This window comes from Chrysemys picta, chromosome 8 (assembly GCF_011386835.1).
Source record: "Chrysemys picta bellii isolate R12L10 chromosome 8, ASM1138683v2, whole genome shotgun sequence".
NCBI lineage: Eukaryota > Metazoa > Chordata > Testudines > Emydidae > Chrysemys > Chrysemys picta.
In genome coordinates, this window is record NC_088798.1 from 9,564,366 (window position 1) to 9,586,081 (window position 21,716).

The window sequence follows — 21,716 nt, forward strand, 5'->3', positions numbered from 1 at the left end:
ATTTTCCTAATAGCTTATTTCCTCCTATTCTTGGCAGTGAACATCCTCATAGAGGATGGGTTATGAAAAGGATATCAGGAATGTAAAGATTTATTATGCATGACTGGCTGATCCTGATAGAAAGATGTGAAATCCCATAGCTAAACCTAAATCTAGAGGTAAACAATTACACGGCAGAGACCTAGTACTACTGTTCATACTTTGATCTTAAAGTCAAATTCCTAGGTAGACTAGATAGCACTAGCATCTAGACTTTTTAGCTAGGAAAGAGATGTAATCAAATAAAATGTTTCTATGTATATATTTGTGCTATGCTATAGTCCACTGGCTCTCAATGAGGTGTCCGGGGCCCCCTGAGGGGCCACAAGCAGGTTTCAGGGTGTCCACCAAAATAAACTGGGCTTCAGACCTAGGTGGGGCTTGGAGAGGGAGCGCCACTTCCACCCCCTGACTCACTTCAGCGGGCCACCCAGCCTGTCTGGGTTGGGGGTGGGCCACAACCAAAAATTGCAGCATCACTGCAGAAAGAGATCTCCCCCTGCCATCAGAAGGGGTTGCTTCACAGCCACTGACTCCATGAGCAGGCAGCAGCTAGCCAAGGAGACACACCACTTCTCTGCCCTGCTACATCAGCACCTCAGAGAGCAGGGCCAAATGGAAGGCAGAAATCTGTGGAGGCAGGTGGCCCACCCTACACGTTGCATCTGGTTGGAGGTTTGCAGGTTTGTCTATTTAAGTTTAGGGGTCCCTGGGTAAAAAAAGGTTGAAAACCACTGCTATAGTTGATTTTACTACTACTTTGCAAGAACAAACAAGTCAGGAGGTATTCTGGCAAAGCTATAATACTTTTCTGGTTCGCAGTTACACCCTGGATACATTTTCAATATTGTATATTGTGTTCTTTTAATTTTAAAGGTAGTTCACTACTCTAGTCAAGTCTCTCCTCCAGAGACATCACACAAAGCAGTGAGGATGACTCACTGTTGCCAGAAAACAAAAACAAAAGAGACATGACAATGTAATGAGAGGACCAGAAGAAAACACTTGTCAAAGGAGCTACCAATGTGTAATGGTGAAAGGGTGCAGAAAGTAAAGAAAATGATTAGTTGTGTTACTATGCCTGTAAACCAACAATCTTATATGATTTTTTTCATCTATCAAAGAAAAAGTAAGTTAGTTGAGAACTGCCTTGTGAGACCCCAATTTACGTTGGAATTCAGGCACAGATGGATCATGTTTTGCCGAAAGTCACGCAGAAAATCTGGGGCAGAGCTAGCTATTAAACTCACATTTTCTGAGTTCCAGTCCAATGACACAAGGTATCGTTATAAAATTATACAAACCATAGTTTATATAATAATAATAAAGGTAAAAAACCCAGTTGTTTCTTAAAAGGGAAAAATCAAATAATATCCTTCTTTTACTGCTGCAAAATCAAATAATTTCCTACTAGTGCCTGAGAAACAGAACATGAGTTAGATATTAATAAGAGTACAAGTGAGTCAAGTTTCATTATTAATTTTATAGGTAAATGCCCATATCCTGAAGTGCACAGCCAAGCACATATATTTGGCTCAATCACTCTGAAAGGCGGTGGAGCAAAGTGGGTGAAACTTAGCTCTTTCATATCAGAGACCTTGGTTGTATTTCCAGCTCTTCCAGAAGATACCTCATGCAACCTTATTTGTTAAAAAATAAAAATTGGGGGTGGAATGGGGGAATCTACTTGCCTGCTTCCTAGAGTAGGTATAGGAGGCCTTGGTCAATAATAACAATGTTACAAATTGCACAAATATATTAACACCAGTTAGTAGAGGAGATGAAATAAGAACCCCGTGGCTTCTGCTTTCGAGCAGTGGATATTTCTCTCAGCATGACAGAGCTGTGAGATGTGGGACTCTGGGTCAGGTCTGCACAATATAGCTGTATTTAGGACTACCTGAGCATTCAGTCACATCCAAATTGTTTTTGCAGATTGAAAATTATGAGAAAAAAGGCATCAATTTTTAAAAACAAAGGTAAGTTTTGTAAGGTCAAAGTATGAATACATTATGTTATTTCAATTAAAAATTGCTGAATTTTTGAGAACTACAATTTTTAATAAATTTGCTCAAAGTGTATTAATGTGTACACCATTTAAAAATCTTGGCTAATGACCAAATTCTGGTCTCAATTACATGTACTCAATACCTGCTGAAATCAATGGGAGCTGTGCAGAATTTGGCTGTAAATTCCTGTGCAATTATTTTAATGAGCATATTTTACTATTTTGTAAAGCCGAAAATCAGATTTTTCTTGTTAGCAAAACTGAAAACCACACACTAATATTTTTCAATGATTCACTTAGTAGCTATATACTTTTTCCCCACATCAATTTGAATTTTTAAGAAAAGTTTTGTTCCGTTCACTGTTATGGTGGAGCATGAAGTTCCACAAACAGCAATGATTACACTTTTCAAACACTTTGCTTTAATATCATATTTTTAAAGTTTATTTTATTATGGAAGCATGATTCCATTTTGCATCACAACTAAATAAATTCAGTTTTTCAAGCTACACTTGCTGAGCGCTTCACAAGTCAATGGACAGCAAGTGACATTTCACCTCCTTGACAGCAGTCTAACAATATTGTTCACTTAAGGCTGCTGGCAAAATTAGGATACTGACAGTTTATCTTGCACTGGTTCAAAAAGCATAATGTGTGAACAAGATCTTAAACATGATCTTAATCATACCGGAGATCATTACTATTACCATTCATATAATATACACACATTATGTAAGCAGACATATGAAATATATAGTATTATATATTATAAGCATGTGTACGTATGTATGTATGTATGTATCAAGTGAAGAAAAGCAGTGGTGCTTGAGATGCCACAAAAATTGTGGAAAGCAAACCTTTTCTCGGAAAATAAAATAATAATTGTATGAAACAAGTGTAATAGCTCTGACTATACACGAGTAGATTGGGAGGAAATTATAGTACAATTCACAAAGCTAATCATTCGAATATAAAGTACAGCTGCTGGAATTTCTCATTGTTCAGTTGTCACTCAGAAATGTTACATCATCCAATGTCAAAAAGCCATTATACTTCCATTTGGTGTCAGAATGATGATATAACAAGATTGTTAATTGACAGCTTACGTGGAAGGAAGTCCTTTTAAAATACTGAAGGGATAGTGAGATTGCAGCTATTATCCCAGGCATGGCTGGGATAATATTAGCTTGTCTTCTTTTTAGTAAATAAAATACAATAAAAAATTAAGTAAAAACCAAATAAGAAGTGGATGAAAATATCTGTCTTACTTTTAAGCTCAAGTAAAAGTTAACTCTAAATATTTTACATTAAGTTACCCTTCTTTCATGGAGAACTGAACAGTATTATTCCCCCAAGATTCTATTATGAAGATCTCTCAAGAGAAAATATATTCTCTTATCCTATAAAAAGCTTCTGCAATACAAAGAAAGCCCCATTGTGTTGCAGAAAGAAAACCTAATAACAACAGTATTCATAAAAGAGTCATTCATTTGGATCAAGGTTCTTCTACTGTTCTTACACAAGTCAGAGCTGGCACTTCATTTTGTATGCAGCAAAGGAAAATCCAGGCAAGTGAGGATGGATTTACATACAAAGAAACTGAATGAAACCAACAAAACAAAACACCCTTTGCTCATACAAGTACCTTTTTACAGCTAAATTCTGCTTTAGGATGAGCTCACATGACTTCCATTGACTTCAGCAAAAAAGGAAGCCCCCATTCTTACCCTGATGAATTTATAATCTGAACAGGCAAGACGAAGGGGGCGGGGAGAGACAATCTACAAGCCAAGTGATCAGTAAGGGGTGGTTAGTACCCCATTCTTAAAAAAACAATAACATATGAGTGGGAGAGAGAGGAGAGGGCAGAAAGAAGGGAATGGGGACATTGAGGGAGAAGAGAGGAAGAAAAGGAGGGGCAGAAGCATGGAGGCTTAGGCTAGAAGAGTAGGGGCTGTGAGGGCAAGGGGTGGAGAGAGATTGGAGCAAACAGCCAATGAGTCGAACTGAAGGAATTTGGAGCTGTTGAAATGAAAAAGAACTTGTCAGCTCCCGTGGAGGCCTGCTCCATGCTGCCAGTCCCCCACCCCTAATGGGAAAGAGTCGGAGGTACTCACATTTAAAGGAGTCGTGCTGCCATGGTGAATGCAGATCTAGGAAGCAGCAGAATGGAGACAATGGAACTCCAAATGATTGCCCCAGCTCTCCATGGATGCCTCAAGATCCACCCTTATGGGTACTGGATAACTGACAGGGCCAGAAGGCCTATCTGTTTTTCAATGAACTGCAGCCACTTAGGAAAAAACCTGAGCGCCACTGTGGACAGCTCAGGGAAAACATCTGTTCAGTGTGCCACGTTGATCCAAAAGGCAAAACAAGTGTTAGGGTGCATAAGGAATTGGTTAGAAAAAATACTGAAAACAGCGTAATGCCACTATATAAATCCTGGGTACATTCCAACATAGAATGGTGCTTTGGTTCTGGTCACCCCACCTCAAGAAAGGATTTAACAGAAGTAGAAGCAGTTCAGCCACAGGTAAAAATTAGAAGTCTGGAAAAATTTCCATATGAACAGAGATTGAAAAAAAACAGGACTGTTCATTTTAAAGAGGCAGCAAATAAGAGAAATAATAGAATTATACCAAATTAATGAAGACTCTAGAGAAATTACATAGTGTGTTCCTGTTTATTCTTTTTCATAATACAAGAACAAGGGGATATTAACGAAACTGAAAGGCAACAAATTTAAAAGGAAATATTTTTTCACACAATACATATTTAATCTATGGAACTCACTGCTACAAGATTTTGGAGACAAACCGATCAGCAGGAATCGGAAAAAGAATTAGACATTATATAGATGAGAACACCCAAAGTTACACTAGACAGGATAAAAAATAATAAATACTTTTAGAAAAGATGCTTGTGGGCATAAGCCAACCACAAAGTGACAGGCAGAGTCAGGAAGAAACTTTCCCTATGAGAATAATTCTGTAATTGTCCACTGCAGTGTTTCTGGCACCTTCCTCTGAAGCATCTGTTAGCAGCCATTGTTAGAGACAGGTCTAGGTGGATTTCTGGTCTGATCTGGAATAGCAATTCCTATGGACCTTCCAGTTACACGGGATAGCAAACTCTGCTCCTTTGATGGGATGATTTGGTGGAAAGTCAGCATGCCTTAATGCTGTGGAGTTTTCCATCTAACTTTGGCACTCCTGTGGCCTGTTATGTAGGTGGTCAGGATTTAACTCTAGATCTTGGTTTTGCATGGAGATTACCTTAGTGAGTTGTGCCAGACCTTACTTCATGGATTGTCCAGCAGGGTCAGTTCTATCATAAAGGAAGAAGGAGTAATCACAACCAATCCTTCAGGACAGCAAAACTTGAGCAGATGACTATGAGTTGGAGATTTGCATGTTTGCACAGGGCAGCAGAACCTGCAGAGCTGCCTCTGGGAACGTAAGCCAGAAAGTGGCATTTACAAATGCTGAAAGTTTATTCGAAATAAAAGCTTCATTTCACTGAACCACTCCTGAAGTTAAAAACTACAAATGCTTGAGGCTATTCCTGGGAGAATGAAAGAAAAACACCCAGTTTGTCTAAACAAACCAGTGCAATGAAGGCATTAGTTTGATTCACTGAAGATGACAGATTTGTACATTGTATAACTTAGACACATATGGTGTGGAATACATATGATATAAAATTGCATTTTGCATGTAAGAACCACAGAAATGATGCCAATGGTTATGACATTCATATGACAAATGAGATGACATTCTTACACTATAAATGGTACCTAGGACAAAACAACAATTTAGCGTTGATCATTTGTTTTAAATGGACTTTTCAAATATCAGAGCTGCTGTACATTTTTTTTTTTATTAAAAGGAGAGAAATCCTTTAGCAAAACTTACTATAGAGCATTACACTGGGGAGGAAAAAACCCAAATTTGTCCCAATCAGGTTGTTTTCGAATGCTGAAATTGAATCCTGTTGTGTACAAAGTGACTGGCGAGATGACAGAAGGCTCCTTTCTCGAGCACTTTGCTGAACAAGGGACAGTTAGATATGCGAAGGTAGTTACTATGCTGGCAGCACCAAAGAAGGGTTTGCTGAAGAAAGAAGTGGACAATGGCTCATTTTAGAGTGCTGAAGGTATCAGAATCAAATAAGTCGTTGGCAAGGGCAATAACGTAGGGAGTAAAGGTGGGAAGACAGGACTAAACAATGGAAGAGGGAAGAGATAAAGAAAAGGGAATATAGTAGAACCTCGCTTATTCACACCAGAGACTGCAAGGCTCATTGAAAACTGCTGAATTTTGTGCATTAGTTAGGAAAAACACAATACAAATTAAGGATCCCCAAGAGCCACTTCTCCTGGATATTTGGCACCAGATTTTTTTAAGTATTTATTTTGGTGTTGGTGCACTCAGCATTGCAACATCCAACTGGTTTAGGAGCGTAAATCTTATTTTCAAAAGGGAGTGAGGCATGGGATCCTAAATCTCACTGTCAATGGGATTTTGCTTTCTACGTGCCTAAATCCCTTTTGAAAATGAGATGTATGCTCCTAAATCGGTTAGGCATTGCAATGCAGAATGCTGCAATGCCTAAATCTCCTAAAAATCTGGGGCTTACAACCTGGTCGGCAGCATGGGAGTATCTACTGACAATTTCAGGTTGTCATAACTATAAAGGGAAGGGTAACAGTCCTCCTGTGTACCATACTATAATCCCTCCTGGGCCAGAGACACCAAAATCCTTTTACCTGTAAAGGGTTAAGAAGCTCAGGTAACCTGGCTGACATCTGACCCAAAGGACCAATAAGGGGACAAAATACTTTAAAATCTTGGGGGGGGGGGAGCTTTTGTTTGTGCTCTTTGTTTTGGTGGTTGTTCACTCTTGGGACTAAGAGGGACCAGACATCAATCCATGCTCTCCAAATCTTTCTGAACAAGTCTCTCATATTTCAAACTTGTAAGTACAGCCAGGCAAGGCGTGGTAGTTTTATCTTTGTTTTCTCAACTTGTAAATGTACCTTTTGCGAGGGTGTTTACCTCTGTTTGCTGTAACTTTGAACCTAAGGCTAGAGGGGGGTCTTCTGGGCTTTTTAAGTTTGATTACCCTGTAAAGTTATTTTCCATCCTGATTTTACAGAGAACATTTTTACCTTTTTCTTTAATTAAAAGCGTTCTTTTTAAGAACCTGATTGATTTTTCCTTGTTTTTAGATCCAAGGAGGTTGGACCTTGATCCACCAGGAGTTGGTGGGAGAAAGGAGGGGGGATGGTTAATTTCTCCTTCTTTTAAGATCCAAGAGGTTTGGATCTGTATTCACCAGGGAATTGGTGAAGAGTCTCTCAAGGCTACCCAGGGAAGGGAATTAGCACATTGGGAGTGGTGGCAGCGGACCAGATATAAGCTGGTAGTTAAGCTTAGAAGATTTCATGCAGGCCCCCACATCTGTACTCTAAAGTTCAGAGTGGGCAAGGAGCCTTGACACAGGTCTTGTAGTTAATGCAGAAAACTGCCATTTACAATTCAGGTAGTTTTTTTTCCCTGTGAGAGTAGTAATGTTGAAGTAGGGAGATTGAGTACAGAGTTATGAAAATAGCACATATTATTCTAGGTCAAATGAGTCCATCATCTATCATCATTGTTGTTTTAAAGACAGAGTTTCTGGATGAACAGAGATACAAACATATTTTTATAAATAGCTTCTGCTGTGAAATTAGGGTGTATTTGTGGCTTCTTTTTTGTATATTCAAATCTCCATCCAGCAATTACATAGAAAACAAACCTATTTCCCGTTCAGACCATAGCAATAACTAGGGAAAACAAGTGTGACCTGTGGTCAAAATGAATGCCTTTGACTTTGCATTTCCACACTTTGGCAAGGCTTAGTGTCAATTGTAATGTCTTTACAACAGTTTTTCCATTTAAAAAGTTCTTCGACAGATATCCTTTTTTTGCAAGTAAAAGTGAAGTGTCAGTGGAGGATAATTTAGAATGAATGGAAAATTTGGATTTGTAAAAATAAAGTGCTTTTTCAAGCAATTGTAGGTAAAATCTATATACCTTGAAGTTTAATCCAAAAGCAAGAGCATTAATGTTGCATAACTAGAAAAATAAACACTATGTTAGACCTACTGTTACTTAAATAACATGTGAAGAAGTTGGACCAGCTGTGTAACAGTCAATGCTTTTACAGTAATAAATTTTGACAGCAAAAATAAAAAGAATGCATTACTGAGATATCATCAAATGAGCCATGTCATTACATGGGAACTCCACCCAGTATAAGCTTGTCAAAAAGTGTTACTGTAATCCATTGAGAAGTCTCCTCCTCAGGCAAGAAAGGAAAAATGTTTAGGATAGGCTCAGAACAGGTGTGTTGCATTTTAATGCCAGTATTTAATCACGGATCTCTTCACATTAGTTTCATATGTGACAAATTCAGACTCTCTTCTTGACATTCATGCAATGCTGAAATGATCAGTCAACAATCAAAATGAGAGCCAACAAATGTAAACAAAGAAGCTGAGGAGATATCTTTTTAGCACTGTACACACCCAAAACACAAAAGGCATATTAAATTATTACATTTTTTTCTTGCTTTTCCCAGATCAGTACTTTGAGGACTGAGGAATGCCATGCAGCCCCATCAGGTTCAGTCTACTGAAAAGGCCTATTGACTTGTTGGCCTACACTGTGCCAGCTTCTGCCAGTTTCTGGTTCAGGGCCCCCCAAGAGCAGAAAACCCTCCATGGAAGGTTGTGGTGGGCCCAAAGGTGACAGTTCATCTCCAGAAGTGGTAGTGCTGGTCAGAGGAGGGGGCATAGCTAGGACAGCCAATGGTATGCACTGGTTCATGACATCACTAGTGTAGTGTCCATTGGCATCGTTCCTACAGATCTTCTGAAAGAACTTAACGCTGCTTCTGGTGTAACCACCACCCTCTGGTGGTGGGAACAAGCACAGTTGAATTTTCCTTGGGACACAGTCGCTTTCTCTCGTGCAGGAAAGTGCCAAATGCACCTCCTTGTTTCAGTAGGGTCATTCTGACCCATCATCCCTATCTACCAGATAGATAAGTACCTTATTTTAGTTTGCCAGGCCCAAAAAGAGAAGAAAAAGGAGAGAAAGAGGAGGAGAGAAAAAGATATCCCTTCATGTTGTGTGTGCCTTCACAGTGATATTATGATGATAGAATTATGGCATCATTATGATGCATTTTGTACCAGATGAGTCATATGAGGTGTTATTGGAAAAGTTATGATTTGCTGAATATGATTATGCTATTAGTATGCAAGTATCCTATTTGTATCTAAAGTTAGGGACAGATACATATGTATCTGTATTTCAATCATGCTTACACCCACAGCTAGCCTTTCTGGTACAACAATGAAGAACCCAGACAGGGCTGATGGCCCATCAGCAAAGACAATGGACCCTGAAAGAACTTAACCTTCCTGTGAACGTTTTGGCCAGCCTGTAAGCAATGGCTGATATAACACTGCAAGGGCATGTGACCTGGACTCCATCTTGGGAAGTCAGTATTTTTCCACAAACTGGTCTGGGAACCAAGTTTTGGAACAAAGGAATCCTGTCATATGCTAAAGCTATATAAGGCAGGGAGTGACATCTGTTGGTCTTCACTCCCCAAACAAGAGGACTCCTGGAAACACCTGAAGAAAAAAGACTGAACTGGGGGAAGTGCTGGATCCAGGCTAAAGGGATTTTTATCCTGTGTATGAAGACCTGAGAAACCCAAGCTATAAAGCTAATGCAGTTTGTGCCTTCAGAATCTGTAAGTCTGCCTGTACCATCAGTTTGGGTGAGAATCTGCTAATTCATATCCAATTTGTCTAGTATATTAAGCTTAGTTTGTTTTTGTTTATTTGCTAGGTAATCTGTTTGCTAACCCTTATAATCACTTAAAATCTATCTTTTGTAATTAATAAACTTGTTTTTGCTTTATCTAAACCAATGTGGAGTGAAGTGCATGGGAAATCATACCTCAAGGGGCAAAGGTTGTTGCATATTCCTCTCCACAGTGAGGGGGAGGCGAACTGGATAATAAATTTACAGTGGTTGGGGTTTGGACCAGGATAGGACGGTACAGCTCTGGGATCCTACACTGCAAAGCTGGAGGTTATTTTGGCTGTAGCCTCTCTATTGTTGGTTCACATGCAGTGGCTGGTCAGAGAGCCTGCATGTAACTGCAGCTGGGCGTGTCCCTACCGGTGTGTACGCTGGTGGAAGTGTAAGACCGGGAGCATGTCTGCAGATTGTCACAGCAGCACAGTGTGAGAGGGAGCTCAGGGTGGTGGGTCAGAGGGCTCAGTGGTAGCCCAGTTCCAGGTGGCACCCCAGGGGAACCCATCATATGCCTATGTTTATATCCCTCCATTGATCTAACCTCACATATACATGCTCCATGGAGTTGGTCTATGGTTCTCTAGAACTGGTTATATTGACGACAGTCTGACCATTCACCTCTTAGTCAAGTCAATCTGCTTCCTTCATCCAGCAGTGATTGGTTGTGCTGGGCTCGAACCTGCCATCTCCTTCTGCTGGCCTCTTTACTGAATCTGCCATGCTAACATGTACTCAATAATGGCATACTGCTGATTATGCCTTATAAACCCATTGCACTGTAGCATGGCCAATTCAGTATCAGAAGGGAGATGGAGGAGGCATATTCAATGCTGTGCTAGATAGGAGAGTATGACAGATGGTCAACATGGTGACATGGCACAGATGCATTGGGGGCACCAAAATCTTTGCAAGCCAAGTATGGGTAGTGCGTTGGGGCTAGTTGGAGAGGAAGAGAAGGGATGGTATTTGATTGACTGCCTGGGATTGATGGGGAGAGAGAGGCCAGGGAAGGCAGAGTTGGCTGCCTGTAGAGGGTGTAAACAAGGAGGAAGAGAGGGTGGCTGAAAAGAACCAGCCTCTTTCCTCTCCAAGGTCCAATCCAGCTACAACTATCAAAATACACAGTGTGTGCCCCTCTGTCCTGAGACAAGGAAATCCGATCACCATGACTACCAATACAAATAAATGAAATACATTTTAATTTTTATGTAAGTCCATTCTTTTGTGACTAAGAAAAAAGTTTAGTCAATCAAAAGCAAATAAATAAACCCAGAAGTGAAATCCAATTAGCTAATTAAATGGTGAGATTTTTGCACTTCACATTAAAAATATGCTTCCAAATCACTCAAATTATCTTAAAACATTGATACTAAAGCACAACATTTTGCTGACTACATCACTGTTACTGACTAAAGGAGTTACTCCTTTTACTCAGCTAGCAGAGATCTGTGCTGCGGTGCTGAGCATCCCACTTGCAATACCAACCAATGACGTGTGAATGGGAGGTGGTAATAAATTGGTTCTTGAACAGATACCTTCAGCACCATAACATGCATCTCTGCACTTGAGCTAAAGAAGGGACTTCATTAGCTGCCAGTAGTACCAGGCAGTTATCCTGTAGTGGATCAACCACTAGAGGGGGATGCAACATGTGCTATGCTATCATGAATTATGAAGTATCTGTGTTTTGAAGCTTTTCTATGCATACAGCTTATAAATCCATCCCAAAAGTTCAACTATCCATGTTGCTCATTAGTGATTTTTTGTTAATTATAGGACGTGTATCCAGTTCTCACACACAGTAAAACGTTCTTTTAAGTCTTTATTTACAATCAAGATATACTGCTGGCTTTTCAAACACAAAAGAATGTTCTGTTTATCCCCTTGTGGTTTTATGATGACTTACTGTTGCTATTAAGAAAACAGTAACAGAATCCGGACTCTATATCCTGTTTGCTATTGTCATATTAGTAAAGAAACTGCATGTAACTACATTAAGGTCTTCAACACAAAAGAAAAAAAGCACCTATGTTTGAACATAAGAAGTTGTCAAGGACAAGATTTATAAGACAGTTACATGTTATGTACCAAACCACAAAAAAGACAATATTTTTTTTCTCATGCCAACACCTTCTGTTAAGCACATAATGTACGTACTACGTATTAAATACTCCCTTTTTGAAATAATACATTACATAATACTGTTTTAATTTTACTTTCTACTTCAAAGGCCATTGGAGGTTACCCTTTCTATGTTTATTTTACAATAAATACATCTAAGTTATATTCAAATATCTCTGTGTACATAGAATTTATAACATTTGTAAATTTGCCTCCAAAGTTTATCAAATATTTTCACTAATTAACAATCTACCACCTCCAAGGCAGGCTATGCCACATTCCTTCTGGTGCAGATATGCCAGTGTGCTAACAGTACTGAGGAAACTGGGGGAAATGGGAGAAAAACACTGCCCAGGGTAGACATGGGCAAAATTCTGCTCTTAGAGCAATATATTGTAGCAGATCTTACAGAGGCAGAATTCCTAGTGACAAAACTGGAGTTCTGTGTACTTAGGGAGAAGCAAATATCTAAGTTCAAATTCCCAAGATGAAGACGCATACTTTGTTAGTGGGATCCACAACTATTTGCTCGACAGCAAAGGAATGTAAGACTCAGGATTCGAGGTTGAGGATTTCTGCCCCTGTCCATCTTCCTCACTATCCCCCTGGATCCTGCCAATCCCCACTCCATCCCATCTGTCTCCCCTGCACCCCTATCCTCCAACACAGACTCCTGTCCATTCTTGGCTTTTGCCCATTTTCCCTGTTCCCCTCCCCACTCTGCTGCTATCCTCCCACTCCTCCATGGCTTTTTCTCTTTCTCCCCTATTTGTTCTTATTTCTCCCCTTCTTCTGTCCATCTCTGCTCCTGGTCCTCTCTCTCTTCCAGGTCCTGCTACTAACCCTCCAAGCTCCTACTGTTATCCACTCACTCTGTCTCTCTTCACTCTCCCCCTGTTCCTCACCCCTCTGTAGCTGAGCCAGGGATCCTCCTCACTGCCTGGCATCAGCAGGGTGAGCATTGAGAGCACAAGGCAATCAGTCCTCCAGCACTCAGTGATCGCTGGCAGCCAGGATGAGCAATTGCTGAGAAAGTCCTGCTCAGTCCCTAAGCCTTAGGATGGAACATGCTCAGTTGCTGGTTGTGGATGGTGCATTTGCAGTCAAGCCACCACACAGGAGCTGTGAAAGGATGGGACAAGCTCAGTGCAGATGGAATCTCCAGAGAATGTAGCTAACAACTTCTACTGAGCATGTGTGAACAGAGATTCTTCAGAGGCTTATAACTTATAAAATGTTCACAGGGACATCGAAAGGAACATCCCTGACACCAGGGTGACCCCCCACCCCAAATTTCAGGTCTCTGCTCCAAAGCATGGAGATGCTAGAGCTTCTCAAAAAAACTATTATGAGAATTCTTTTAACATGGAGAAAATACATGTATTTTCCCCTAACCTCATTCTTGGAAGCAACGATCATTTTAGCTGAAACATTCCAAAAAAGTTCAGCCTGAGGCAGATATCACCATTGAAAATTTCAGCCTCAATTATGTAATTTTGGTAAAGTTATAAGCAAGTGAAAGTAGAATCTTATAATGGAAAGGTGTTTTGCAACTTTAACTATAGGTGTTGCTACCTGAACCTCCTATAAAAAACAGCTTAAACATATAGCTCCAGAAAGTTAGTCCCAACTAGCTGCTTTAGCTATGAGAGAAAAATAAAATAAAATGTGAAACTATTCAGAAATTTCAATTAACAATGGGCATGTACAGTAGGTAATTTTTATAAATGTTGATATCTAGTAGCAGCGACAGAACAAACACTATTTACAATTCTAGAAGCAAACCCTGCTCACCTTAGTCATGTGACTAGTCATGAGTAAGGTGAGTTGGATTTGGTGCATGGATTCCCACTTACATAAATGAAAAAGTATAATCATGCAACTGAGCTGGAGTTAGTATGAGCACTGCACGTTGTCATAACGCTCGTTTTCAGTCAGGTTAATGGGAAGGTTCCACATGAATGTGGAGTCAGAGTTTTAGAAAACCTGGGAGATGAAATACATGAACCAATAGAGATTCAAGAAATTCCATGCTAAAAGCTGTCATAATAAAAATTACATTTTCATACGTAGACAGCACCTTTCATCTGATGCTCTCGAGGCACAATAGCCATCATGTCATGAGCTTACTTGGTTGTGCCTTGGTATTGTGCTATATAAACATCATCTGTAAATGGTTCCCAGTCCAGAGAAACTCTTACATGTTTTATATGGAATAATACAAGGACATACCGAGGTATGTTAAGGATCCTGTTACAATCTTAAATAAACTTTGTTTGTTTTATTGCTCTCTCAACCCTAATGTTACTCCCCAAAGAGCATTAGTGAATTTGCAGTTAGTAGGTAGACTGTTCTAAATATAACAGTGTTATGATGTATGGTTATTCTCACCAGTAGACATAAAAATGAGTGACATTAATCCCACCTTCTTATAGCGCCAGAAATCTAGACTTTTTAGGACACTACTAGTTAGATTGAAGCAACAGGAGGATTTCCCTGCATCCGATAGTGTAGTGATCACTCCGATAGTGTAGTGATCATTCAGTTAACAAGACAGTACAGAATCTTTGTTAGTTAAAATTAAAAAAAAAACAATAACGTAAGCTTCTAGAACCATCTATCAAAACAAATCATTGATCTCATTTTAATTAGAAGCATAAGACACAGTTCTGATTTAAGTTTTGAAATTTGTTGTACACCTTTACAATAACAATAGCACCACACTCTATACTCACCTGCTTTGCTGATACAAAATCTAGATTTTTACATACTGAACAGCTCAATACAGATTTCAGACCTCAGAATCTTCCTCAGTACTCTCACTTGTAACCTGAATTTTATCTTCTCATGAAGGTACTTAAAATAAATAATTAAATAACCAGCCTACTTGCAGTTAAAATGCAATCAAAAATTCAATTATACTATGCCTTGGATTTGTCTTGTAACCCTCATATTAAAATTTGTGTTTAGTATTAAAGGAATTAAAGTTAATTTCTTTATCAATGAGTTTTGGAGAACACAAATGAAGATGAAAAAATTAACTGGGAAATATAGATGCAGATAGTGTGCATTCACATTATTATACAACATAATCAGTAAATCTGGTACTAATGAGTCACAAGACTTAAATGTGAAGAATGTGTTTAGTGAATTATTGTCAATCAATGTCTATACACAAGGATAACAATAATCTTGAATGGCAACACACCTATTATTACAAATTCCTAACTAAGTACTTCATTACTTCAAAATGTCACTCCCAATTTATAGAGTAACAGATAAACATCTCTCTACTGTATACCTGGCTTGTGTCTACTTCTATGTAATTGAAACACTGACTGTTTCTGAAAACTTCATATTATCACTTACACATCATTTTGTTTCAAATGGTGATTCAATGGCACTTTACGAGTCTGTTTGTTCTAAGGCAGGGGTCAGCAACCTTTTAGAAGTGCTGTGCCAACTCTTCAGTTATTCACTCTAATTTAAGGTTTCGTGTGCCAGTAATACATTAACATTTTTAGAAGGTCTCTTTCTATAAGTCTTTAATATATAACTAAACTATTGTTGTATGTAAAGTAAATAAGGTTTTAAAAATGTTTAAGAAGCTTAATTTTAAATTAAATTAAAATGCAGAGCCCCTCCTGGACCAGTAGCCAGGATCCGGGCAGTGTGAGTGCCACTGAAAATCAGCTCACGTGCGTGCCATAGGTTGCCTATCCACGTTCTAAGGCTTCCTTTTAAGCCGAGTACTTTAATCCTTCTATATATAAGCATTTAAAAAATGTCAAACTATTTTTGTTTTCCACCTGTGACTTTAAAGATGGGCATGGGGAGTGTTTGTAGTTGTCATTTCCTGGTATGATGGTATTAACCTAGTATAATACTATTGGAAATGTAAACTATTACTCATAACCAATATTCTGAAAAAGAAAACAAAGACCCTGAAAGTGACTAATAAAGCCAATACGTAACAAATTGCACTGATCTTTTGAAGGAACCAACTAAATACATAAAGGACACTTACTATTTTCCCCTCCCTGATGGAAGGATGTGGATTAAAACACGAAGTAACAAACTTTACTGGCACAAAAAGTCTTTTGTTTACCTTTATAGTCCCCATCATCCTTGAAATCTGTTAGGAGTCTGCACTAACTGTCAACTCTCACCTCATCCTTTATGTCTTCTTGCTGCTGAGCACTGAAGATCTCCATTGCAGCCATCAGTCTCATCATTAGTTCATCCACTGTTGTGTTACCTAGCAACAAAGGAAGATAGATGAACTTCATACTATAAAAGTTATTAAAAATGGAAAGTCATTCTAGAATTAATCCATAAGGAATAACTAGTGTTTGAAAAACGGGCGATTAGAAAATACTAATATCTCATTAGAATATTTTTAATTTGCCTTTTTGTTTAAAAAATTTAAAATGTTCCACCAGCAAATCCTAACAAGTGCAAATGTAGTCTGAATTTTTAAGTGGTACAAATTAGAGTATTTGTTTTTGTACTGATTGGTGGAATCTCTAACTTAGTTTTATTGATAATTTTCATCACTTATGTCAGAGAAAAGAATGATGTGTGAGGAATCAATGACTGTTTTTTAGCTTTTTGCAACTACTATATATCACTATCTACCTAGGTAGATCTAATCTTAGGTCACATGGGATAGGACATTACTATTAAGACTCTCTTGGTGGCTAGGTTAAAAATAAAGGAGTTAAATCTGGAAAAAGAGCATTCTGAACCCACACAAACAATTCAACTCAACATTAAACTCAAAATCAGTTTTGTTTTCATTGATAAATTTTATTTCTCCTACAGCATATCTATTCCAGACTGCATAGCTCTGGACAGGGAAGTCCTATATCTATGCACAGAACAAATCCAGCACAGGCCCTGGCAGTGAATGGTTCCCCATGCTGTCTTAGCAATGTGTGTCAACCTTCTTCAATAGGGTTGAAAGGTCAGTTCAGTCTCCTACCATGACCTACTTAATCTTTGTTTTCTCTCCTGTGACTGCTAACCAGAGTTCCAACTACTGCCACCTGTGAGGGTGATTTTGGTACGAGACCACTTGTCCATTAGGATTAGGCAAAGACTGTAAAGTCATCTAACATGAACAACTACACAGCCTTCAGATGAGAATACATTTTAGTTACTGTCAACATGAACTAGTAACCGGAGGTAACATTTTCAAGAATGCCTAAGACACTCGGGAGCTGAATTCCCATTTTCCAAAAACTGACTTAGGCCTTTAGGAGCATAAGGCTTATTGAAAGTCATTAAAACTTAGCCTCTCATGTGCCTTCATCATTTCTGAAAAGGGGCTTTTGAAAATTTACTCCTAGTCTAGTTTTGAAAGGTCTTTTATATTTCATTAGTAGAATTGTCTACTCCCCAAACAGAAACAATTGTATTTGTTCTGCTACACATGTATATGACTTCATAGGGCTCTATGCATTTGATGATACAATCCTAAAAGGCATTCATGTTGCATTTCTCTAGAAAACATAAAACACAGCAACATTTAATTTATGTGTCAATTTTTTGCTATGGTTTAAGTCCCACAATAAAAGGATGCATTTACTGGGGTAGATCACCATCTTAAAATGTAAGGAGCTAGTACCAGAAATCCCCACACAATGAAATATACATCCCAGAGACTGAACTGAACTAATTTGGAATATTTTGTAGCAATCCTTAGACTCTGATTCAGCAAGATACTCACGCACATGCCTAACTTTAAGCAAACAACCACGATTGACTTCAATGGAATAACTCACATGCTAAAAGTCACACACATGTTTAAGTACCTGGATGAAGTGGAGGCTATAAACCAGAGTAAATAATATAGTTATTTAATTATTTGTACAGAATAAGCAGATTTAGTAGGGCACAGAAATATTTAACCATGCATTGTCCTTAGGGGAGATAAACTCTGTGGCAGTTGGTGGAAAACGTAGGTTTGGAAGTAGCCTGTTTAGATTTATTAAAAGGGAAAGTACATGCATAAATAAAAAGTAACTCTTCTGGTCAACTGATGGAAGGAGCACTGGTGATTCCTCCAGAGGAACTATCCATCTGTCCACTCTATAGAAGGGAAGGGCAATGAGAGAAGCCAATGATTGCAACAACAAACAGCTTTTCCTTCTCTAAGGAGGGGACCTGAGGCTGAGACTCTCCCAAGAAAATCCAAGGGGACTAGAATGAATGGAGCTAGGTATAAAAAACAAAGCAAATGAGCACAGAACTTCATAAAGGCAAACTTAAGGGTAAAGCAAAACGACGGGATGGAAGGAATTCTGCCTCTTTGATGTATTTTAATTTGCAATTATTGAAGAACTGCAGCCTAAGAGCACCTTCCAAACAACCCTTTCTCACCTGAATAGTGTCAATGAAGTCACTGGAACTACTTAAATAAGAACGAACTACTCAGGTAAGCAGCACAATCTCTCATTTATTTGGACATTATATTAGCAACTCTGAGTCTGTTGAGGGTCTCCATTCTATAGTCAGATCTAGGCAGGCAGGCTCATGCCCAAATGGAATCCCACTAAAGTCAACATGCTCCACATGATCACAATGGACCAATCACACAGATCCGATTGCAGGATCGGGGCCAAAATTAGCTCATACTAAATGATGGGGTTAATCACAGCTTGGTGCTCAGCACTTACAAAAACCAATGCAGCTTCTTACATATGAAAACTGATGAGCTTCCTACATATGGATTTAGGAGCCTATATTTAGCTCCTGTTTTAGAAATCTTGGCCCAGACAGTTTAATATTAATGCAGTTCTCTATCTGAAAAAATATTAAACCATTATTTTATTACAATTATGACAATTCAATCCTTTAGTGTTATGTAACATAGCATATTTATGTACAATGGCCATTTATCTTTCTGTAATGCAGTTTTTGTTCTGAAACAGGTGAATAATAAAAATTTTAAAAATCTCATGAGCAAGACTAAGAATTAATAACAAAGAGGTCTTCTGACAGTTTCAATACCCATATAAGAAATAGGTCCCCACCATAAATGAACAATTATACCTTGTATTACATTCAACACCTCATTAGACGATCGTTTTCCCATAATAATAAGGAAAAGTGGAAACTGATCCGTCTTCTGAGTTCGAATTGTTTGGGCTACAACACTCCCAAAGTGTCTAGTGCACATTGTCAGAAACCTAAAAAGTATAGAAAAACAATATAAGTTTACATTGTAGAGTTTCTTTAAGTTACAGTGGGTTTTTTAGAAAAGAATTCAGCTAATACAAATCTCTTCCTTAAAGAAATATTAAAATTTGATAGTTTACTTCAGAGCTATATACTGCTTAAAACCTGGGCTGCTGTGTTTAGTTGTGGATTTCCTTATCCCTCAAAAATTTATCACAAAAAACACATTTTCAAAGATGATAGACTCCAGATGGGAGGCATTATAATAAACTTTAACTGGCAATGACAGTGACTTATTTGATGAAGAAATCCATTTTTCTGTTCAGGATCTAGCAAACTGTGCTCTGAACAATACAAGACTAGAAAATATTCAATAAACCAATTTTCAAAGATGACAGATTTTATTAAAATAAATGAATAAGGACATTACTTAAACAATGAAAAAAGTATAAAATTACTATTATTCATACAAGAATCATAATTTAACAATGAAAACATTAAAACATTAATAGGTCATAAAATTTAAAAAACTGTACTTTAGAATTGTATTTTCTTTCAGAGTAGTAGCCCCTTCAGTTTCATACTTAGCAGTGTGGTCTAAAAACAATAATTCTACGCTTTTGACCAAAAAAAGCGCTCAGATATTAGCATACAGAAGTCTAGCATTAGTATTCTTAACACGATCTTGAATAAATGAAAAAACTGATAAAGCTTTTCTCTTCCATTAGAGGACTGTTTGAAATTAGCATTTCTTTCAAGAGAAAAGGGTAGCTTATGATATGTTTTCAGATCTGATGGTAAAAAGTAAATGTCATAATAATAATGAATTATGAAAGACCAAATGCAAATATAGAATGCTTTAATAAGATCCAATTTAATAAAGTCTGTAAAAATAATGGACTTTTAATAACACAGGTCACAAAAGGCAAAACAGTGGAAAATCTGAGGACTAGCCACTGGTACAGGCTTATTAATTCTTAATTATGTTCATGAAAGGCAACTTAAATCGTGTGTTTTCTTATGCCTTATGATAATATTTTAGGTAACAACTGCTCTGAAATGTATGCTCTAACTGATGAGCAAAGTCCTGTTGTCACATGCATTAGAAGGCAAATCTATTTGAAAAGACAAACCGCATTAAAATGTCATGTGCTCAGAATCATTTGATATCAAAATCCAAAACAGAATCAAAACACAAGTTTTAAATCAGTATACTTCTGGCTAATAAAATAGCTCAGAAATTGGGCTGAAAATTGAAAAAGTCCATTATTGTAAAAGTGGATTTGGAGTTGAAAGTGCCCAAAGTGTGTGTGTGTGTGTGTGTGTGTGGGAAAAATAGAGCCAACTTGTGCTACAACATAATCTTAACATGGAGAAAGGACACCCTTTAGTTTGGCAACAATAAGCAGGGCGTGGCTATTTTTGCAGTCCAGAACCATTATGGGTGATAGAAAACCTGCTCATTTGAAAACCTGTTAAAGTTATGAGAATATACTATGACAAGCATACTCCCAGACATGAAAAGTGCTCTTATTCTTTTCATGCTACTAGATTACATAGGTGTCACAGAGTAGCTGCCCTTTACATTACGAGCCAAGTGAAGTCCCCTGAACAGTACCATTTCAGAATGCTGACATACTCTGGAAATCTGGAATATTGCACTGAATTCTGAGTACCGTCTTACCGAAATGATATTCACTAACTGAAAGAAGATTGGTTAAGAGCAATACAAACGATCAAGGGACTGATTTATTAGAAATAACTAACAAGCTAAAGACACCCAGTTTAGCTAAGCTACAATAAAAGGGGACCTTATAACAGCCTACACATACATACACACACTTCAAGTAAAGAGAGCAGTTTTAAGTGTGGAACACTTGGGATGAAATCTTGGATCCACTGACGTTAATGGCAATACGCCATGGCAAACTGACTTCAGCAAGGCCAGGATTTCAGCCCCACGGTATAGCTAGAAGTAATGAAATGAAACTAAGAAAATGAAAATTTGAGGATGTATAACAAGGAAAATCCCCAGTCATTGATATGTATTAAGACTGTTGAACAGTCTCCCAAGAAGTGGTAGAAGTTACATTGCACAAGGCCTACAATTTTACTGGACAAAACCGTAGAAAGACAGAAGATAAACAAAAGTAGGAGGGAGTTAGACTGCACGACTTAATAGGTTTTTTACACTCTTAAACCAACATACACACACAAAACACATATAAAATATAAAACTCTGGTCATTTTCTCATTCAGTTCTGCAATGCAATGATTATAAAGAGGATTGTGTGTACACAGGCTGTATTCTTTCACCAAAATATCACATAACAAACTCATTAAGCATACCATGCTACCAAGCAGTTATCAGTACTACTTTCATACTTCTGAGAGAATTAATAGAGGCATGGAGAAAAACAAGTGTTTTATTCTCTCTGTCTCTCACAAGGGGATTTCTCATTCTCATCTAGATAAAAGTGTGC

The 21,716-nt window shown here is 38.1% G+C and overlaps 1 protein-coding gene across 8 annotated transcripts in view; it reads right to left on the minus strand.

The window, feature by feature from the left end:
* Nucleotides 1–21,716, minus strand: part of FAF1 (Fas associated factor 1) — a 327,508-nt gene that overhangs the window by 43,246 nt on the left and 262,546 nt on the right. For 7 of the 8 annotated variants that reach the window (XM_042845001.2, XM_065553822.1, XM_008167963.4 and 4 more), the window contains 2 exons: nt 19,108–19,244; nt 16,221–16,309 (listed from right to left, as the gene is read on the minus strand). In XM_042845001.2, the coding sequence (XP_042700935.1) occupies nt 16,221–16,309; nt 19,108–19,244 (226 nt within the window). Of the gene's footprint in view, nt 1–16,159; nt 16,310–19,107; nt 19,245–21,716 lie in introns of all 8 variants that reach the window. The other variant, XM_065553821.1, reaches the window with a different exon arrangement.